This window comes from Erpetoichthys calabaricus, chromosome 2 (genome assembly GCF_900747795.2).
Source record: "Erpetoichthys calabaricus chromosome 2, fErpCal1.3, whole genome shotgun sequence".
NCBI classification, from domain to species: Eukaryota; Metazoa; Chordata; class Cladistia; order Polypteriformes; family Polypteridae; genus Erpetoichthys; species Erpetoichthys calabaricus.
Genome location: NC_041395.2, coordinates 286,651,852 through 286,672,399, shown reverse-complemented (window position 1 = coordinate 286,672,399; position 20,548 = coordinate 286,651,852). Strand labels below are relative to the sequence as shown.

At 35.3% G+C, this 20,548-nt stretch overlaps 1 protein-coding gene across 2 annotated transcripts in view; it reads left to right on the top strand.

Moving 5' to 3' along the window:
• Positions 1 to 20,548, top strand: part of slit1a (slit homolog 1a (Drosophila)) — a 342,025-nt gene that overhangs the window by 29,484 nt on the left and 291,993 nt on the right. For both annotated transcript variants that reach the window (XM_028795698.2, XM_051922445.1), the window contains exons 2-3: positions 1,990 to 2,061; positions 19,041 to 19,112. In XM_028795698.2, the coding sequence (XP_028651531.1) occupies positions 1,990 to 2,061; positions 19,041 to 19,112 (144 nt within the window). The remainder of the gene's footprint in view (positions 1 to 1,989; positions 2,062 to 19,040; positions 19,113 to 20,548) is intronic.

The following is a 20,548-nucleotide window of genomic DNA, read 5'->3' as shown; positions in this document are numbered from 1 at the left end:
AAATCTTTACAATGTGTGGCTATACAAAGAATTCACTGTGTCTCCACTCGTTTTTCCCTCTGACAGGCTATCCAGGCACATCTGATGCCTGCGTCTGGTAGTTGAGTCATGGCAACTGGACTTCTTTCTTGTTAGGTATCTACCTAAAAAGAAAGAAGACCAGTTGCCAAGACTCAACTACCAGATAATTTCACCTGGCAGTTTAGGTGCTTGATGACATCACTCTCAAGTTTTATCTTGTACTTTTTTAGACAGTTTAAACAAGATATATGAGATCAATTTGAAATCATTTGCTGAATTATGGCATGCTTAGTTCATATTGAAGTAGAATGTATTTTATGAATGGCTGAATTTAATTAATGTCCTGAGATTTTAACCTTGAATTTTTTTTATTTTGGAGATAATACCTAAATGTTCATCCGCAATAGTCTGTATCACCTCAAGATTAGAAATCAGTGAAAGGTGCAGGAAAATGGGTAAATTGTTTTGAATAAGGTTTCAATTTGTATAAACAATAAAAGGTTTGCATCTGAAAGTGTAAATTTATAGTTTGTTATTTAAATGACAAAGATAGAGAGATCCACATTAGGGATCTCTAAGTTTCAAAATAAGACCTTTTCTTTCTTACTATGTGTCCTACTTTGGTTCCATATCTTTAGCAAATGGATTGCTGGTAAACTGACAATTATTGTTTACTGGAGCATACAGCAAAGCATACAGAAAATATTTATAGCAGGATTTATTTTCTGTTGCAAACCAAGCAGGTGTATATTTGTGTATTTCTCCCAGTTTCTAATATTTTTTTGTACAAATGTGCCATGCCAGCTTCTGCATTCTTGATATGTGAACGTTTTGAATTTCAGAAATATAATGTTACAATTCAGCCTACCTTTTTAATGATTGATTTTCTGATGTATACAATTTAATTTTGGCAATATTAATTCTCTCAGCTAAAGTTTGATGGAGTTAGGACCTCATTAATGTCTTTTTTAACATTTTCCATCTTCCTGCCAAAACTGAAAGAGATCTTTCTGTTTCCTTGTAATTATTATCCAAAGAAATTTAAAGTATTTTGATACAATCAGCAAAAAACTTATCTAGCCTTCTGACCAGCCAGGGAATTCACTTTAAAAAAGTATTTTTATTCCAGAGACCTTATTGAATTTCACCTTACAGGTTTATTACTACCTGTACAGGTTTATTATTATTATTACAGGTTTATTACTACCTGTACAGGTTTTCACCTTACAGGTTTATTACTACTGTGGATCTGAAATGCAAAGCATTATATCATTGGCATTAGGAGATTGTTTTGTTTCAGGTCTTCCTTTATAATCCTTTTTATCTCTGATTATTTCAGGAGATGAATAGCTAATGGTTCAGTGGCAATCACAAAAAGTATTGGTGATAGTAAGCAGCCTTGTGTGATTCCTCATTCTAATTTGAAATAATCCGAGTTCATAATAAACCGAGTGGATTGAGGCTTCTGGACAGCTGTACAATAATTGAATCTATGAAGATGTATTAGGGCCAAACCCAAATTTTCACTCTGTGGTAAACAGATATTCCCTTTCAACTCTATGAAAGGCTTTTTCCTGCATCTAAAGATAATAAGACCTCTGGAGAGTCATATTCCATAGGTGAAATATGAATTTTTGATTTATTAGTAAGAAATCAGGCGAGGCTGACTGATCCAGGACTGGAACCTAGGGACAAGCTCATCATTCAGAAATTTCATAGTGAAGGAGAAAGTCGTAGAGCAAATAGCAAGCAGGACAGCCCCACCTTCCCAGCACAGAACTGTCACATGTTCATCTAATTGTTAAAGTACATTCATTTTACCTGCAGTTGAAATCTTTTCTAATGCATTTTAAATACTGACAAAATCGTTACTCTCATCTAATATACTGTACTATAGTGTTGTGCATCAGAAGTCAGTTAAACATTTTTCATTAAATACAATTTGGTTTTCTTATTTCATTTTTTCAGGGAACTGAATGGAAACAATATAACTCGCTTGAACAAGAATGATTTTTCTGGACTGAAATACCTCAGAGTACTGTGAGTATTTACTTTCCTAGAAAGTGTCTATGGGTGTATATAGAGCAAACGATATATTATGTGTAAAGGTATGAGAAGTTTAAGGTTTTTGATCTTTTTCTTGTAAAAGGCAAATAACTGTAAGATTCAGGGATTAAATATCTTTTAATTATTTTTTTCTCTGTAGAATTAATACATATGACAAAGTGCTTGAAGTGAAGTCTATGACATACTATACTGTTACAAATAAAAAAATCCTTTTCTTACAAAATGTAGCCCATATGAACTTAAATTGGATTAAGCAGCTTTGAGACTGTTATGTTAACAAAATATGCATTATGTTGTTTTTAACTACATATTTTAGTACTCACAAAAAGGCAAAATAATAATTTAGAATAAATGTAACACCAGTTTGATACCTCAAAATATCAATGATTTTTATTTCTGTTAAACCTTTAAGGAGTAATTACGATTAAAGAAATGAACAGCTTGAATGTAACACAAAGGGAGTTTAGAAGGGCTGCAGGTTTTTGTTTCATTAAAGTTCAGAAATAGAAGTTATAAAATCCTTATAAATGACCCGATTGCTAAACTGGAATCCTTGTTAGATATGATTTTTGTTTTGGTCTTATAATAAATATGAGCAACACAGTGATTTCATGATTGGTACTACTATATCACAGCTGCTCAAACATTGGTGCAAACCTATCCTGGTTATTGCCTGTGAGGCTTTTGCAAATTTACCTTTGTCTGCATGAGATTCTCCCCTGGATATTTTGATTTACTCCCACACCCAAATGCATGCATGCATCCCTGTATTAGCCTTGAGAGTTTGTGTGAGTATGCCCTTAGATGGAGTGATGCCTCAATTTAGCCCTGCATCAGGTGCTACCCAGGTACGCTGTCGCCTTATTCCCCTTAGCAGCCAGTTTCTCTGGGGATAACATACTGTGATCATCTACATGCAAAATGCTACGTTTTAAAAATTACTTTCCCTAATTAAAACCAATGGTTAAAATCCACCTGTTCGAATATAACTTGACTGGTGAAAAACATGCCTTTTCAAAGTCAAAAAAGCTGACAAAAATATTTGAATGTTAACTCCCCAGGGATATTGCTCATCAAAGCATGTGAAGGACACAGCATAGCTGTTAACACAATTAACATTGCTGTAAAACATCAGGAAGTTCAGGAACCCTCACTAAGGCTAATGTTTCAGACTACTGACCAAAAAGAGAAATGAAAAAAAATGTCCTTCTCGCCTTTGGAACTTGCATATATCAATGTATGAAACCAATTTTAGATGGTGAGGAATGCAGTTAATTAGATTAATTTAAAATTAACATGAATTTCAGAAGAAATGTAGTCATTCATATTGCTTTTTCAATGCAATATTTTAATTACTCTTAATAATGTTATAAAAAGAAAAACAGTGCACAAACTGAGCTTCAAATATATTTTATGTAAAGTTTAATGTGATTGATAAGCAAATGCTGCTTGAAGATAAAAACAGTTAACTAGATTATTGCATGTTAATAATAAATAACGTAAACAAGAAATTACAGTAAAAGTATGAAAATCATGAAAAAATATTTTAAAAATCAGGTTTAAACAGGGCCATGAAATTTATGATCACATGAAGAACTGAACTTTGTCAGTAAATGTTTCAATAAAAAATTGTTTTGGGGTGTGCTAATATTGGAATGAGATTATTAATAATACAAAAACCATGTTCACAATTGCTGACTCATATGTGAATCATGTACAGAATAGAACTCTACTTTTCAGAATATACTGTATAAAGAGGTAATAGCATGTATGACTTGTGACAATAAAACCTGGCCAGAATATAAATGCTTTATATCTAAAATACTATAGATTATAATTTTATGAATTCCTGTAAAGTTTGCACTAATGTGTAATATGCCTATGTGTATTTTTGCAGTCACAAAACTTTGCAGAAGCATTAGATGTCATGTAGATAAATATTTGAATTGCATCCCCTCTTATATGCAACCATAGCCTCGTTTACTGGCCTTGCAGTAAAAAAATCCTGATTTAGAAGCAAAATGAATATGGATAGATGCATGGATAAAAAACACAGACAGGTGTAGAATATTTATTGAACTTCCATAAAGTCAATAAATAAACCAGGATTTTGACCAATCTCCTTTGATCTATACTGCAGGAGAACCTTTCATTGTTTTAGGTCTAAAATATATTAAAAATAATACCTTAATTAGAACTGGCCATGAAAACTGTGTACCCACTCTTACCTGCAAAACCCACCAGAGATGGCCAGAGATGGTCTTTGGCATCATATTTTTTCATTCATAGTTCATTTCTTTTGTCAATCATGTGCACAAAAAAGAACAGCAAATGGAAATGGAAGTGACAGGAAAAAGAAGTTGCAATTAATAATCCGAAAACTACCTCAGAGAAATGCTATAAAGCTGAAAAGATAAATTTACATATGGCAGTGAATCTCACACATTTTGAGTTGCATTAATGAAGCCCTGTAAACCTCCTACGGTCTTCAAGTAACATTACACAAAATAATATTAACAACCAAAATAGCATGAAAACAAAAAAGCCATTAGTAAAACTGTTAGTGCTTAAGGCTTTGGACCTCAGGCTCTCAGGTTGTGGGTTCAAATCCTGCTAGTGACACTGTATGAGCGTGTCACTTCCATATCTATGTTTCAATTGGGAAAACACAGGAAATGCAACCAATCGTATCTCACATGTGTCATCCTGAATAAATTTTCCTTTATAATGTATATACTTTTATTACTGATTTATTGGGAGTGGAAGAAGGGACCTGTTTTTCTGGCACTGGAACAGTGATGGTGAAACTAAAGTTGGTGCATTAAGAAGGGGCAACTTAACTTGGCAGCCATTTGAGTGGACATGTGGAAATCAGTATGGACGGGATGAAGTGGTTTGTGGGAGTGTCTCCTTGGGTATGAATAATATTGAGAGTGGGAGGACTCTGGAGCTCAGTCATACAAGAACAAGTGACCAAGGCAGTAGGTGATCCTATTGTCTCATGGATAAAAAAGTAAGATAAAATATGTGCTGAGGCAGAATGTCTGGTAGCTAAAAGAGTAAAGCATGAAAAAAAATATTGGCTTAATACCTGTAGAAAGATCAACAAGTGTTTTAGATATCTGCAACCTGAACAATGAGTTAGAAGTGAGGGATGTCTAGTTGTGATTCAAAACAACAAAAGAAGTGACTAATCGGCCATCGATGCACAAAGAGAGTTAATGGTTAAATGCTGATGTAGGCAAAGTAAATGAAGAAAACAGAAGGACCAGCTTTGTGTATCAGAAAACAAAGTCAAAAGGTATGAGTGTTGTCTAGTAAGAATGCAGAGAAAATTGCTAGAGCAAATATTAGAAGTCAAAAAGCAGGTTAAAGGTTTAAATTAAGCTTCTGAATGAGGAAAGCTGCTTATGTTTTAAGAGTAGGTTTAGACATTAGAAAGGAAGGTACTCTTTGAAAAGGCATATAATTTCTTTTGCTTACGTGACATGTTGAACTGTAGTGCAGATACTGTAGTGGTGGCAACTGTCAGTTGAACAGAACAGAAGTTCCTGAAGCTGTCCCTCAGTGCAAATAAAACTGGAAGAAAAATAGGTTGTGACCTGTTAAGAATGTATATGGTCTGTGGAACTGAAACATGGCCAAAAACACAGGACAGAATGTTAGAAAGATGTAAGATGAAACGGATGAGACTGCAGTGGCAGATATGCTGATTTTTGAGGAGGATGATGAGTGCTTTGTTGAGCAGGAGGATTGATTTGGAGATGACAAGTCATGTCATTATTCTGCAAGGGTGAAACAGCTGAGATATGTTTGGCATCTGGAGGAAAAAACAGAGAAAGTCTGCTAAAAATGATGCACTATATATGATAGAGATCAAGGGGACAAAGGCAACACAGAAACTCAAAAGAAAAACAAACTGCTGAAAACTTTGTATTGCATAATTAAAATAGACAATTTAAAAAAAAAATCATAAAATGATTATTCTGAAATGCTTCCCTGTTTAAAATTTAGTGCAAAAATAAATACTGTATTATTATTCATGTACATCCATCCATTTTCTAACCCGCTGAATCCGAACACAGGGTCACAGGGGTCTGCTGGAGCCAATCCCAGCCAACACAGGGCACAAGACAGGAAACGATCCTGGGCAGGGTGCCAACCCACCGCAGGACACACACAAACACACCCACACACCAAGCACACACTAGGGCCAAGTTAGAATCGGCAATCCACCCAACCTGCATGTCTTTGGACTGTGGGAGGAAACCGGAGCGCCCGGAGGAAACCCACGCAGACACGGGGAGAACATGCAAACTCCACGCAGGGCGGACCCGGGAAGCGAACCCGGGTCTCCTAACTGCGAGGCTATTCATGTACACTTTATTAATAATATATGTTCTTTTTAAGTTCCATTCACCCACTCATTTACTTAATGTGCCTTTTTCAGCATAGACTGTGGGTAACCAGAGACTACCACAGAAAGAAGAAACAACCTTGAATGTATTGCCAGTTCCACAAACACTCATTTTAAATTTCATTCTGAGATTAGATTTACAAGGATATATGCAAAAATAACATAGTAATGATTTATACTAGCAAGTGACTGAATTACTATATAATGGTTGAACCCCATTTTAAGCACAGAAAACAAAAAATTGCAACCAAGCAAAACTAACTGCACTGCCTTTACTGGCAGTGCACAATTAAAAAATCTCAGACTGTACAGTATTTGTAACTGTAAAATTGCTGACATAAGGAAATGACATAGTGTTTTCCAGGCTCTTCCCTTTGATTATACTAGTCCATAGTATTTATACATATTAAATATTGTACTGTATATAAAACAAAAGATTATTTTAAAGCAAAATAAAATATAAGTTTTTTTTTTCATTTTATTACTATTTCAAGCAAGATTTTATGCTATAAAATTTACTAGAATATTATTTGTATATAATTTAATATTCATAGAATATACTTTAACTATAATATGGGAAACTTTCCTAAACTGAACATTAACTGGTCCAGTATCTTAAGAAGCATGAGAAGTATGATCTGTTATATCTACAGTGTGTATAAAGTTTGAATTGCAAACAATATATTGTCATATGGGTGGTGCAGAAGGTCGAGCTGCCAACTCACAGACACGGCATCCTGGGTTTGAATCCTGTACCTGGATGTTGTCTGTGTAGAGTATGTGTGGAGTATGTAAAATTCCCCTGCGTCTGTGTGCATTTACATGTTGTTATTCTGGTTTTACTTCCAGATACCTACAAACATGCTGGGTAGGCTACTGGTGACTGCAGATTATCTTCTGTGTAGATGTGTGCATGAGTGGGCTGTGTAATAGACTAGTGGTGCCTAGTGCTGCCAGGATAAGTATAAAATGCTCCAAGACTCTAAAATGAGTTAAGCAGTTTTGAGAATGTTATGTTATATTATTACTCAACCTTTTCACATTTCTGCTTTTTTTGGATAACCTCATAGTTTGTGTGATTTATTATTTTACTTTTTTCACTTTATTTCTATAATGTATCTACACTAATTCTGTATAGAAGGATTAACTCTGTTATTCTATCCCTACACACAAATTAGATCTAGTCATTTCGGTAGCTGTTCCTAACACAAGTAACATTTTGCAATGAAATGCAGCCAAGACACAGAATCCAAAGCTCAAACATAAACATGGAAATCAGTCAATGATTTTTGTGTAAACAGATGGAAGTCAAAACTAAACATTGTTGTTATAAAGAAACAACAGATTTCTATATGCACAAACATCACTGGTGGTAGAGATATCAGTGTTTGGTTTTGACCAGATGTAAAACCAGTTCAGTTTATTTTTAATTAGATACATACATTCTCAAACCCACTTAATCCATTATAGGATTGTAGGGAGCGTGTGCCCTTCTCAGCAGACACTGGACACTGGCAGGAAAACAACCCTGAATGACACACTGGTCTAGGTTTAGGTTTAGGTTTCTTTATTTAGTCATGTTTACACAGGAAAACATGAAATTGGTCTAATGCAGGTTACAAACCCTATGTTTAGAAATGTGATAGTTAAATTGGAACACCCAAAGAAAATCTTCAAACAAACACACAAAAATATGCAGGATTCAAACACAGGACACTGCATCTGAAGCTTGAGCCACCACACCACCATGCCTCCTGATATAGCTCATTTACAAATATACGGTAGTTAGAAAAACACAGAACATACAATGATAAACAGAAAAATACTGTGCACATGAATTATTAACCCAGAAATAAACAGATGTATACATTTCATTTATAGACTCTTTTAAATTAGATTTCAAAAGTTACTAAAATGAATAAGTAAATATGAATTATGAATATCTCAAGTCAGAAAAGATGGCCATGAACAAGAAAAGACAAGCAAAAATCTAACTAATACTGATTTCATAGAAAATAAACATCTGGGTCATTGTCTTTAGTACAGCAGACTAAACTCCGTGATTCCACAGCCCAGTATGGACATTCTTCATTGTACTACCCGTATGGCAAAGGCACATTTGTGTGAAATGTCTTTTACACAATTAGACAATGCTCTAATGCTGCTGTGATGCTAAGTGTAACTTCTGAACCCCAAGAAAACCAAAGAATCGGATAAACTTAGTTTGCTCATTACAGCTACTGAAAGCCAATGCAAAAAGCCTTACCTCCAACTCTAGCTATATGCTATATGCATAAGATTGCTATATGAAAATAACGGGTCTTCAGTCATTATGTGCTAAAAAAGGCAAAAGAAAAATTTGTGATGAAAAGATGCAGTTCAGAGAAATAAGTTCATCAATCAATATCATCAATCAATAAAATATCAAAGTACTATTATCAACTATAAATCATGTTAAATAATGTTAATGTTCACAGTACTGTCTGAAAAAAAATGATTACTTAATTATCACTCTTTTGTGGACCCTTTTTCTTCATGAAATAAGAGGTAATATCTACCTTACACAGTCTTTTCACAATTTTAAGTAAGTTTCTGTACTTCTAAATCAATATTTGCTTAAGATGACAAGCTTTAATTTCTTCAGCCTGTTTTGTGTATTTTTAATGTGTAGAAAAAAAACACACAATATTTCAAAGGCAATCTTAACAGCATATGCTAACAGTGTAAGTGTAACTTCTCTTTATTTTCTACTTAAACTAACATTCTATTTGAGCTCTTGCTTGCTTCTGTACGGTAAGTTGTCCGATTATTGATGCAGATGTTTTTACAAAGGTTCCCAGGTCTTCTTTGAGAGGCATATGTTCAAGTTTAATTGTAGAATTATTGGTAATATTTTTACATTCTATGTGTAAAACATAACATTATTTACATTAAACTTCTTTGGTTACATATCTGTCCAAATCTATCAGTTTTGGTAACTCTAAATAAGCCAATATGAATATGTTAGTGTCAACTACAAATTTAAGCAGTTTTGTTAGTTTTAATCTAAATCATTTATATGCAAAAGACATATCCATAAAAACACTTCAACATCACTTAATTTTTAAAAATGTTCGTTGCACCACTAGTCATTGCTTTCTGGGCTTATGGCAGTTTTGCACCAATCCAGACACTTTACTATGAATTCCTGCTTCTCATACTTTGATCAATAGCCTCTAATGATATAGCTTATCAAAACAATTCTAAAAGTCAAGATAAATAATATTGTATGTGCCACTATGATGAAGTGCTTTGTTTCTCCCTCATAAATCTATGGTATTTCTATTTCAGTGAAATACAAGCTCTTCAATCTAAACCTGTGCTGACAGTTCGCTAATACAACTATGTTGGATGCATGTTTCCCTGATCTTTCTTTAAAAATTGATTCCATACATTTTCCAAGAAAAGGATTACAGTAACTAATCTATAATTACCAGCATTGGCCCTCTCATTGTCTTCTATGTAATAAGATTATGTTTACTAGTTTTCAGTTTTTATACATTTCTCTAGAGAAAAGAAAAGCAAAATGACACCTTTTATTGGATAACTAAAAAGATTACAATATGCAAGCTTTCGAGACAACTCAGGCCCCTTCTTCAGGCAAGATGTAATCACATCTAATGATTACATCTGGCCTGAAGAATGGGCCTGAGTTGCCTCGGAAGCTTGCATATTGTAATCTTTTTAGTTAGCCAATAAAAGGTGTCATTTTGCTTGGCTTTTCTCTACATTCATAATGGCTAACATGGTACAACACCCTAGTACATTTCTGTAGAAAGCAGTGATTAGATACTGTATGCTCTTAAGGTCTCAGGCTGAAGTTATTTCTCTTTGTTACCGAGATGCACTCTCTTCAGTAATTGTGCTTTTACTACCTTACTTATCTACTAAGGTATTCTTTTAAACTTGCTGTTGTTTTTTACATTTTGGAATAAACTTGTTCACCACACATAAAATATACTTTTAAATCTATCCCTCTTTTCTTCAACCTTCTCCACACTTTAATTTAGACTTAGCTGTACCTTCTCATATTTGCCATACTTGAACTAAATTTAACAATTTTAGTTTTACTTCTGCTATTTGTGTTTTTGAAAACATTGTATAATTTCTTTTATCATTAAAAATGGTTTTGTTTTGTTTTTTTTTCCCCCAAATTACAATATGATTCACTCTGTGTCTTCTATTGTTGTCAGCAACAGAAGACACTAGCATTTTAACATTTTGATGTTAATATGTCATTCTTTCTGTACAACAGTGATCTAGAATTTAATGCAATGTATCAGAGCATTTTACATATTGTAATTTGAGGTGACACTGGATGTATGTCCTGGCTGGATGGATATTCAGGAATGTATAATGGATGGATAGGGGAGACAGCCTTTTAAGACTACTTTATATGCTCCCCCAATGCTGGGTGGCAGTCCCTGGGTCAGTGCTTCCAAGCATACACCTGCAGAGCATATTGGCAACTGCAATCCTGCTGGGCAGCCTTTGCTGGGTTTTGTGGGAGCTGCTTTGGGAGCTGAAGGGAATGGCTGTGCCTATTTTGGGGGGCTTCTGTCAGACCCATAGGTGCATCCTTCATGCAATGTACTGGCACTGGAAGTACTTGTGGGTCTGGCGTAAAAGGGATCCCCTCATCTCAATTGGGTAGTCGGAGTGGGGAAGGACAAAGCTCACCTGAGAGGAGGAGAGAGGTAAAAAGTAGAGAATAGTGTTTTGGTTGGTTTGGATTTGGATAAATCTGTACAAAGGTTTTTTGTTAAAATAAAAATATTTGTCTGAACCCAAGACTGTTCTGGTGTAATTGTGTCCAGGGTTGTGGGCTCTGATATGCCTCCTAGTGGTCACAATATCCAATAGACATTCTTATGTACTCCCTCCAATCAAATTTCATATTGATCAGTTACCATGGCAAAAGAGTTAGTCATTGTGTTTTTTTCCCTACCTTATGAGCCATAATGAAAGTAAATACTCTATGTAATGTTAATCATATACAGAACATTCTCTCCCAGTATCAAACACCAGTGAGTCCATTGACAGTTGTATGAATGTATTGTTTATTCTTTTAAAATACTGTATTACTAACTCTAAAAATGGCCACAGAGGTAATAGACTTCCTACACTACAGCACACCATCAGTCAAACCTGTAGAAATTAGTATCACATTAGGTGATTTTGCGTATTCAATTTGTTTTTGCATTTTCTGATTTTTTTTGTGTTTTTTAAATTTGTGTTTCCAATTAGTTTTTTTATTTTTTGATTCGGTTTTGCATGATTTATTTTGTTTTTTTGCATTGCACTTTTGGGCCACTTTAGATCTGGCATTGTGTCTCATTTTTTGTCTTCACTTACATCTGTACCTTACAACCATTGACTCTTAACTTGAATTAAAGTGGTTCATAAGTTGGATGACTGAAACTTGAAGCTATGACCCAGGGAGAAAGCCCTTACATCAGCTACAATATGGGTCTCATATGGTTGTCCAATATTAGACCCATCAAATGTTACACACAAGGATTACATGGGGCCTGTATGAGTTAGTACACTGTTATTGATTGCATGGTACAGGTGTGCTGGGCACAAACAAAAACATGGACAGTTTGGGAGTCCCCCAGGGAATGGGTTTGGGACCTCTGGTCTAGATAACTTGCACCTAAACTTGAAGTAATCATTTAAAATAATGAAAATAGCAGGAATACTCCGGGAAACCCTGAAGGCCTTCTTAGGCTTTCTTATCTGTTCCACAGAAATAAATTGGAAACCAAGAAGGTATCAGAGCTAGTCAACAAAATTACTAGAATAGATCAAGAACATGCCAGGTGTCCAAGTGAGGCTCTTCATAGGAAAAGGCAGGATCTGCATTCAGAACTCAACCTCTTAACATCTAAAGAAACTGAACAACTCATTTTTAAATCAAGACACCATTACTATGAACATGGAGAGAAAGCTAATAAGATCTTAGCTCAACAAATCCACAAGAAAGAAGTTCACAATGCAATCCCAGCAATCACCAACACAAAACAGAGACAAAAATCACTGACCATAAAAATATAATGGACACATTTAGAGACTACTACAAGTCCTTATATTCTACTGAGTTTAAAGAAGACAAGACACAATCTAATGCATTTCTGGACAAATAGCACAAACAGATACTCTCAGTGCAGAGGAATTGGATAAACCTTTGGCACTATCAGAATTAGTAGATGCTATAAACTCACTTCAGAGTGGGAAAGCAGCAGGCCCTGATGGCTACACTGCCGAATTTTATAAGAAATTCTCCACTCAGCTAGCTCCCCTTTAATTAGCAACATTTACAGAAGCTAGAGACAATAAAATTCTACCTCAAACTTTTCATCAAGCGTTAATCACTGTCTTTCCTAAACAAAATAAGGACTTATTACAATGTGCATCATGAAGTCCAATTTCATTTCTGAATAATGATGTTAAGATACTCTCCAAAGTCCTAGCTAGAAGGATGGAGAAAGTGCTGCCCTCGGTAATATCACAAGATCAATGTGGATTTATTAAAGGCCGACACTTAGCTTCCAATCTTCGATGCCTGCTTAATATATTCACCCGCAAAGTCAAACACCCCAGAGATATTATTAGCATTGGACGCAGAAAAAGCATTTGATATGATTTAATGGAACTACCTTTTCACTACATTGGAGAAATTTGGTCCAAACATTTGTTCATGGATCAAACTACAGTACTGTATACCAATCCAGAAGCTTCTGTTTGTTTTAAGAACATTAATTTACTTCACAATTAAACTAGAGTGTGATACCAGACAAGGATGCCCCTTGTCACCACTGCTTTTCACAATTGCCATTGAGCCACTGGCAGTTCACTGTCAAAATGCTTATCAGATAAAGGGGATTATCAGAGAAGGACTTCAACAGAAAATTTCTCTATATGCAGATGATATGGTACTGTATATATCACATCCACAAAATACTGTGCCTGCAATCCTAACAGCACTAACAGAATTTCAAAAGATATCTGATCTCAGAATTAATTTGAATAAAAGTGTGCTTTTTCCTGTGAATTCTCAAGCACACAATATTAGATTGGACACTTTCCCTTTCAACATTGCAGATCAGTTTAAATACCTAGGGGTAAACATCACAAGTAAACATAAAGCTCTTTATCAACAAAATTTCACCGTCTGTATGGAAAAAATTAAGCAAGACTTGTATAGATGGTCAACCCTTCATATTACATTAGCTGGAAGAATTAACATTGTTAAGACGAATATCCTTCTGAAACTTCTCTTTTTATTTAAAAAAATTCCAATTTACATTAATAAATCGTTTTTTAAGAAAAGAGTGACCCTACAAAGACCTAAGGCAGAAGGTGGCATGGCTCTACCTAACTTTCAATTTTATTACTGGGCAGCAAGCATACAAAATAAAAAAACCTGGACATGGACACAAATAGATGAACATACATGGGCTTGGTCTGCAATAGAAATAAAATCCTGCAGTACTTCTTTATATTCCTTGCTTTGTACCCCAATAAATGCAAGTTATCGCCAATATACTAACAACTCAACTGTGCTTCACTCAACTCAGAATATGGAACCAATGTAGGAAGTATTTTAGGATAGAGAAGCTTTTATCTGTGGCACCTCTGCACGAGAACCACCTTTTTCCACTCTCACAAACATATGCAGTTTTTAATGTCTGGAAATCATTTGGGATTAAATCACTTAGAGATCTGTACATAGACAACGTCTTTGGATCCTACGAACAATTACATTCCAAATTTAACTTTCCAGCAACACATTTCTTTCACTACCTTCAAATTAGAAACTTTGTGAAACAGAACCTGCCCAATTTTTCTCACCTTCCACCTACCTCTATACCGGAAAAAATATTGCTCAGTCTCGAGGACTCAGACAGCATTTCTGCAATATATAAAACCATTTTACAGTCCCTCCCTTTCAAAGATCAAAGAGGAGAGTGGGAAAAGGATCTCTCACTCAACATATCAGAAAAGGAGTGGAAGGTAGCAATGCAGAGAATTCACTCGAGCTCCATATATGCAAAGCATACAGTTATTCAACTCAAAATTACATATCGAGAACATCAGTCTCGTTTAAAATTGTCCAAAATGTTTGCAGGGCAATATCCAACCTGCGAATGCTGCAATCAAGTTCCAGCCTCACTGGGTCACATGTTTTGGGCCTGCACCAAATTAACGTCATTCTGGACCAAAATCTTTAAATGCCTTTCAGACAGCCTTGGGGTCCCAATCCCTCCTAACCCATTAACAGCTGTGTTTGGTGTACTCCCACATGGGCTTAAAGTGGATAAGGACAAACTGTAATTACCTTTACTACACTATTGGCACGTAGACTTATCTTTCTCAACTGGAAGAATCCTAACTCACCTCTTTTAAGTCAGTGGGTAACCGATGTTATATACTATTTGAAACTGGAAAAAATCAAATTCTCACTTAAAGGATCGGTGCAGAACTTTTTTAGAACCTGGCAGGATCTAATCAATAACATTTTAGAATAAGCTTTTAAAGCACGGAGGAAGCAGATTCTCCCCCCTTTTCTTTTTCTTCTCCATTTATCTTTATTCACTTATTAATTCATCTATTTACTTATTTTTACTAGCTTTAAGTTTTACCCTGCTGGCCATGCTCTCTTTCTCAGGGGTGGGGGTTGATTTGTTTTCAATCCTAATTTTGTAAAAATGTATCTATTTATATGGAATGTTGTGTTATTTCAATAAAATCAGTAAAATTATTTAAAAAAATGAAAATAATGAAAGATTTAGTAATTTACATTTACTGATTTTGCTAACACCTTTATCGAAGGAGACTTACAACCACTGAGCAATAATTGGTTATATTTCTTTTGTGTTTCCAATCAGAGTATGTCAGTTGTGGGTATTGAACCCACCCAAAGTGAAAGCCTTAGCCACTACACCAAACTAAACAAAGAACTTGTTAAAAAGAACATCAAAACATTTTTACATTTGTCTTTTGTCCAACTCAAAGTGTAATTTTAATTGCACCTAATTTTATACCAAAAAAAGTTAAAATTCCATATCCTAAAAATTCATATCTTGCACAGGAAAAATGTTTTGATGTTCTTTTAATAAATGCTTGGTTTAAGGCTTAAGTTTGGCACAGCTGTTAAAACGTTGGACTTTAAACCTTGAGGTTGTGGGTTCCTGTGAATTTCACTGTGTGACCATGAGCAAGTAACTTCACCTGCCTGTACTCCAATTGGAAAACGAAAAGAAATTAAATCATTTTTGGTTCAAAAGTTCTAAAGTTGCTTTCGATAAAGGTGTCAGCCTTTCAGTTAATGAATCTTTCATTATTTTAAATGATCACTGGAATCCCCATATTTTTATGTGTTGTTGGAGGGAGTGACACTGAGTTCTCCAATATTTTCTTAATCCTTACCCCACACAACATACTCACCGTATCTCATGTTATGACTAAAGGCAGTAAAACTGCCTTTTATAGTTTACTAAGCTAACAAATGCATTCATCATGTATTTCTTAGATGACTGCCTACAGTATGACTCCTACAATCAAACTCAACAAGTAATAGTCTGAGTCAATGTAAGGAATATAATGATTTATTTCATGACGTAGAAGTATATAATAAACAAGAATAGTTCCATCAAATATTTAAAATGTACGCTTCAGTTTAAATGTTTAAAGCTTAAATGTTCTTGATTGTAATAGAAATTGTCATTTCCACTCTGACAGAGGAAAACAGAGTGCTAGATTCCTAGTAAAGGATCAAAAATAACATTATTTTCATAATCACCTTGAAATAGTCTAGAACAATATCTATAGATAGATAGATAGATAGATAGATAGATAGATAGATAGATAGATAGATAGATAGATAGATAGATAGATAGATAGATAGATAGATGCACTATATGATTAGATAGATAGATAGATAGATAGATAGATAGATAGATAGATAGATAGATAGATAGATAGATAGATAGATAGATAGATAGATAGATAGATAGATAGATAGATAGATAGATAGATTTTTTAATTTTTAAAATAAACTTTATTTAGCACAATAATAAAAAAACATGAACACAGCAGTAATATGCAGTTAATAAATATTTAACAATTTCACAAGAAAGCTAATGATTGCATTACTCCACTACTATTGCCCCGTACACGCCTCCTTTTCCGTACATAAAGTTATAGAATTGTCCATAATAAATAAGTAATTCATAATTAATTCATTATACCACTACTCCCCTGCACACGCCTCCTAATATACATTTCATAATCAATTTACTCCTCCATTACTCCCCCTGTACATGTCCCCTACTCCGTACATCACTCTCAATTATACACACAGCACTGTATTCCCCAGGACGTCTCCTGTTCTGCGCTTTCAACCATCCAGTATTTAAATATTATGAAGGACATTTAGAGAAGTCACCACCCAGTCACCAACTAGATAGATAGATAGATAGATAGATAGATAGATAGATAGATAGATAGATAGATAGATAGATAGATAGATAGATAGATAGATAGATAGATAGATAGATAGATAGATAGATAGATAGATAGATAGATAGATAGATAGATAGATAGATAGATAGAACTTTATTTGTCCCCAATGGGGAAGTTTGTTTTTTATAGCATTATATTCATAATCACTTACATTGAAAGAGCTAAAATGATACCCCACATGTTTGTGTTTGAGATTTGTTATGTTTAACCTTCTGTGAGGAGCTCTTACATGACCAGCAGTAAAGAGTAAAATATCAAATATATTATCATATTGGTGACCAGCCACCTCGAAATAATATAAAACGACGCTCCCGCATACCTATATAACTAATCCTCATTTTTTAAAGGTATCTGAAAAGAAGTACCTTTTCCCCATCGTATCCCATTAGGGGTGAATCCCTGGGGTCGGTTAATATTTACATTTACATTTACATCATTTAGCAGACGCTCTTATCCAGAGTGACTTACAACAGTGCTTAGTAGTCTACGACTGTTCTTCAGTCTTTAAGGCTAGGATTAAATCTACTGTCATTAAACAAGTTACCGCTGACCAAGTTGTATACAAAACCCTGCTAGAAGAAAATAGTAAGTTAGTACAAAATTTTTTTTTTTTTGAAAAAAAAGGGTAGAAAAAAAAGTATGGGGACTTTAGTCCAAGTGCTGTTGAAAGAAGTGTGTCTTCAGGCGACGTTTGAAGACAGTGAGGGTCTCCGCTGTTCGTACAGCAAGAGGAAGTTCGTTCCACCACTGAGGAGCCAACACTGCAAAGAGTCTTGATGCATGTCGTCCTCTTCTTTTAAGTAAGGGTGGTTCGAGACGTGCAGTGCTTGCTGTTCTGAGACAGCGAGAAGTGACACGCTGCTTGACCAGTGCTGATATGTAAGGTGGTGCAGCTCCAGTTTTGGCCTTAAAGGCAAGTGTTAGGGTTTTGAACCTGATGCGGGCAGCCACAGGGAGCCAGTGCAGGTTCCGCAGCAGAGGTGTAGTGTGCGAGAATTTGGGAATATCAAAAACGAGTCTTGCAGCTGCATTCTGGATCAGTTGAAGTGGTCGTGTTACCTTTAGTGAAAGTCCAGACAGCAGAGAGTTGCAGTAGTCCAGCTTAGAGATGACCAAGGTCTGGACGAGAAGCTGAGTAGCCTCTGTAGTGAGAAAGGGGCGGATTCTCCTAATGTTGTAAAGGAGATATCTGCAGGACCTGGAGAGGTTGCTGATGTGTGGAGAGAAAGACAATTCTTCGTCTAGAGTGACACCAAGACTTCTTGCCGTTTTTGAGGGGACGATAACCGAGTTGTCAAGAGAGATTGCAAGGTCAAGATTCGGAGATGAGTTGCCTCTGAATATGGCATGCACAACTTTAAATCCTGTTAATTTTTGCAGAAGATATCTATTGGTTTACTCCTGCACAAAATATAGTCCCAAAATGATCTGAAAATGAAAGCTTTTCGACCTATACGGGCGAACAAAAATCTTGAAATTTTATATAAAAAGCTTGACGTCAAGACGAGTCGTGCAGTACTGTATATCGTACTGTATGTGGGGGTTTCCTCGTGGTGCATAAAAAGAAAACTCAAATGACTTCAGAACGTTTATTAGTTATTTTGATGTACTGTACTACAAAACTGCCTTCAGGGATATTAAAGTGAAGTTGTCGTAGTGGAGGGGCGCCCGGAGGAGCTGGCGTGCCTTCATTCTGCTGTTGCGCGCCTGACGCGAGCCCGCGCAGCTCATTGCGCCCTTTTCCTTGTAAAAGTTGAAGCAGCCAAAACTTGCAACACCGTTGCTACAAATACATAAATTGCAATAACCTTTAATGCAGCCTGAAAAGTTCCGCTCGTTCACTGTCGTTTTGTCTTTTAACGTTTAAAGTTCGTTTACTGTCATTTTATCTTTAAAGTGACATATTTACATGGCATGATGAATACTTCTTCTCTGTATATTTGACTTTTTTTTTTCTAACTCTTTTCAGACAGCTGATGGAGAATCAAATTGGAACCATTGAGCGAGGGGTGTTTGATGACTTGAAGGAGCTGGAAAGACTGTGAGTGTCTCTTGGGTTTAATCGCTCCTTCCCCTATGCCATGAACAGCTGTTTCCCAACATGGCTACAGCGTTTTAATCCTCGGTCTGCTCGCCGTTAGAGCGTGAATAACCGCTATGAGATCCCAGCACTTAAAGTGTCTCATTGATGAAAACCTGTAACATTATTTTTAAGTGTAAAAAGTTGAAGTCGAGTGCTTGAGTTTTGTTTGAAAAAAGCGTAAAGCATGGCAAACACTTAAGCACTTTTTATCTCCCATAGATACAATTAATTTGATTAATTAGAGTTCAGTTTAATATGTTAATACAGTTTTCGTGCTCTGAACTTAAGTCACTAAATGAAAAGTTTTTTTAAGAGCATCCTCATATGCTGTTAAGCTGGAACATTATTTATTTCTTGACATTACTTCAAAAAGTTGAAAAAATAGTGAAAAAAGTGTTGTTAAGCTAAATTGATAGAATTCTGTTTGCCTTTGTGAGATACTTAGTTGCTCTCTCTTAATTATTATTTTTTTGTCTGGTAATAATAAGAACTAGTAATAATAAGGATGTTTAACTAACTGTTCCTGCTCAAAAAATACAAAGCAAGAAAATCCAGTCCTGTGAAAACTATGTACAACATTTTTTTCTTTTTAGCATATGTGAACATATTAAGATTAGATTTTTATTTAAATAGTATTTTAAATAAAGGGAATGTAATTTAAAAAAAAACAGTGGAAATATGACTGCAATAATTTAATTGAAGAAAAATTAACTGATTATTATTTCTGTCAGTGAAACAAGTAAGTACACCCGTGGGTCTAATAGATGGTATTGCCCGCTGGCAGAAAGAGCCTCAAGTAGGAATTTCCTATAACTGTTTACCAGTCTCTGACATCAACTGAGGGGAAGGTTTTCCCACTCCTCCAAGCATAATTCTTCCATCTCTGCTATGCTTAAGTGATGTCTTGCATGTACAGCATCACAGTGGGATTCAGATGTGGGCGTTTACTTGGCCACTCCAGATACCACACCCTTTTTTCTTCAGCCATTTGTTGGTGAATTTACTGGTATGTTTTAGGTTATGTTGCATTGCCCACATTTGGTTGAGCTTCTTTCTTCTGCCAGATGGTCACCCTTTATTCTTAAGCACCTTCTTGTACAATGAAGAATTTACAGTAGATTCTATTATGGTGAGCTGCCCATGTCATGATGCAACAAAGCAACCCCAACCACACCATTTTCACCACTGTGCTTTATAGTTGGTATCGGGTTCTTCTGGTCAAATGCTGTCTTTGGTTTTCTCCAAACATGTCTTCTGTTACTGTTGCCAAATAACTGTACCTTTGCCTTGTCTGTCCAGAGCACATTGTCTCAGAAGTCTTGGTCTTTGGTTCTTGCCAAAGTGTTAATGAGCAAACTTTAGTCTTGCCCTGATGTTCTTTCTTGACAGCAAAT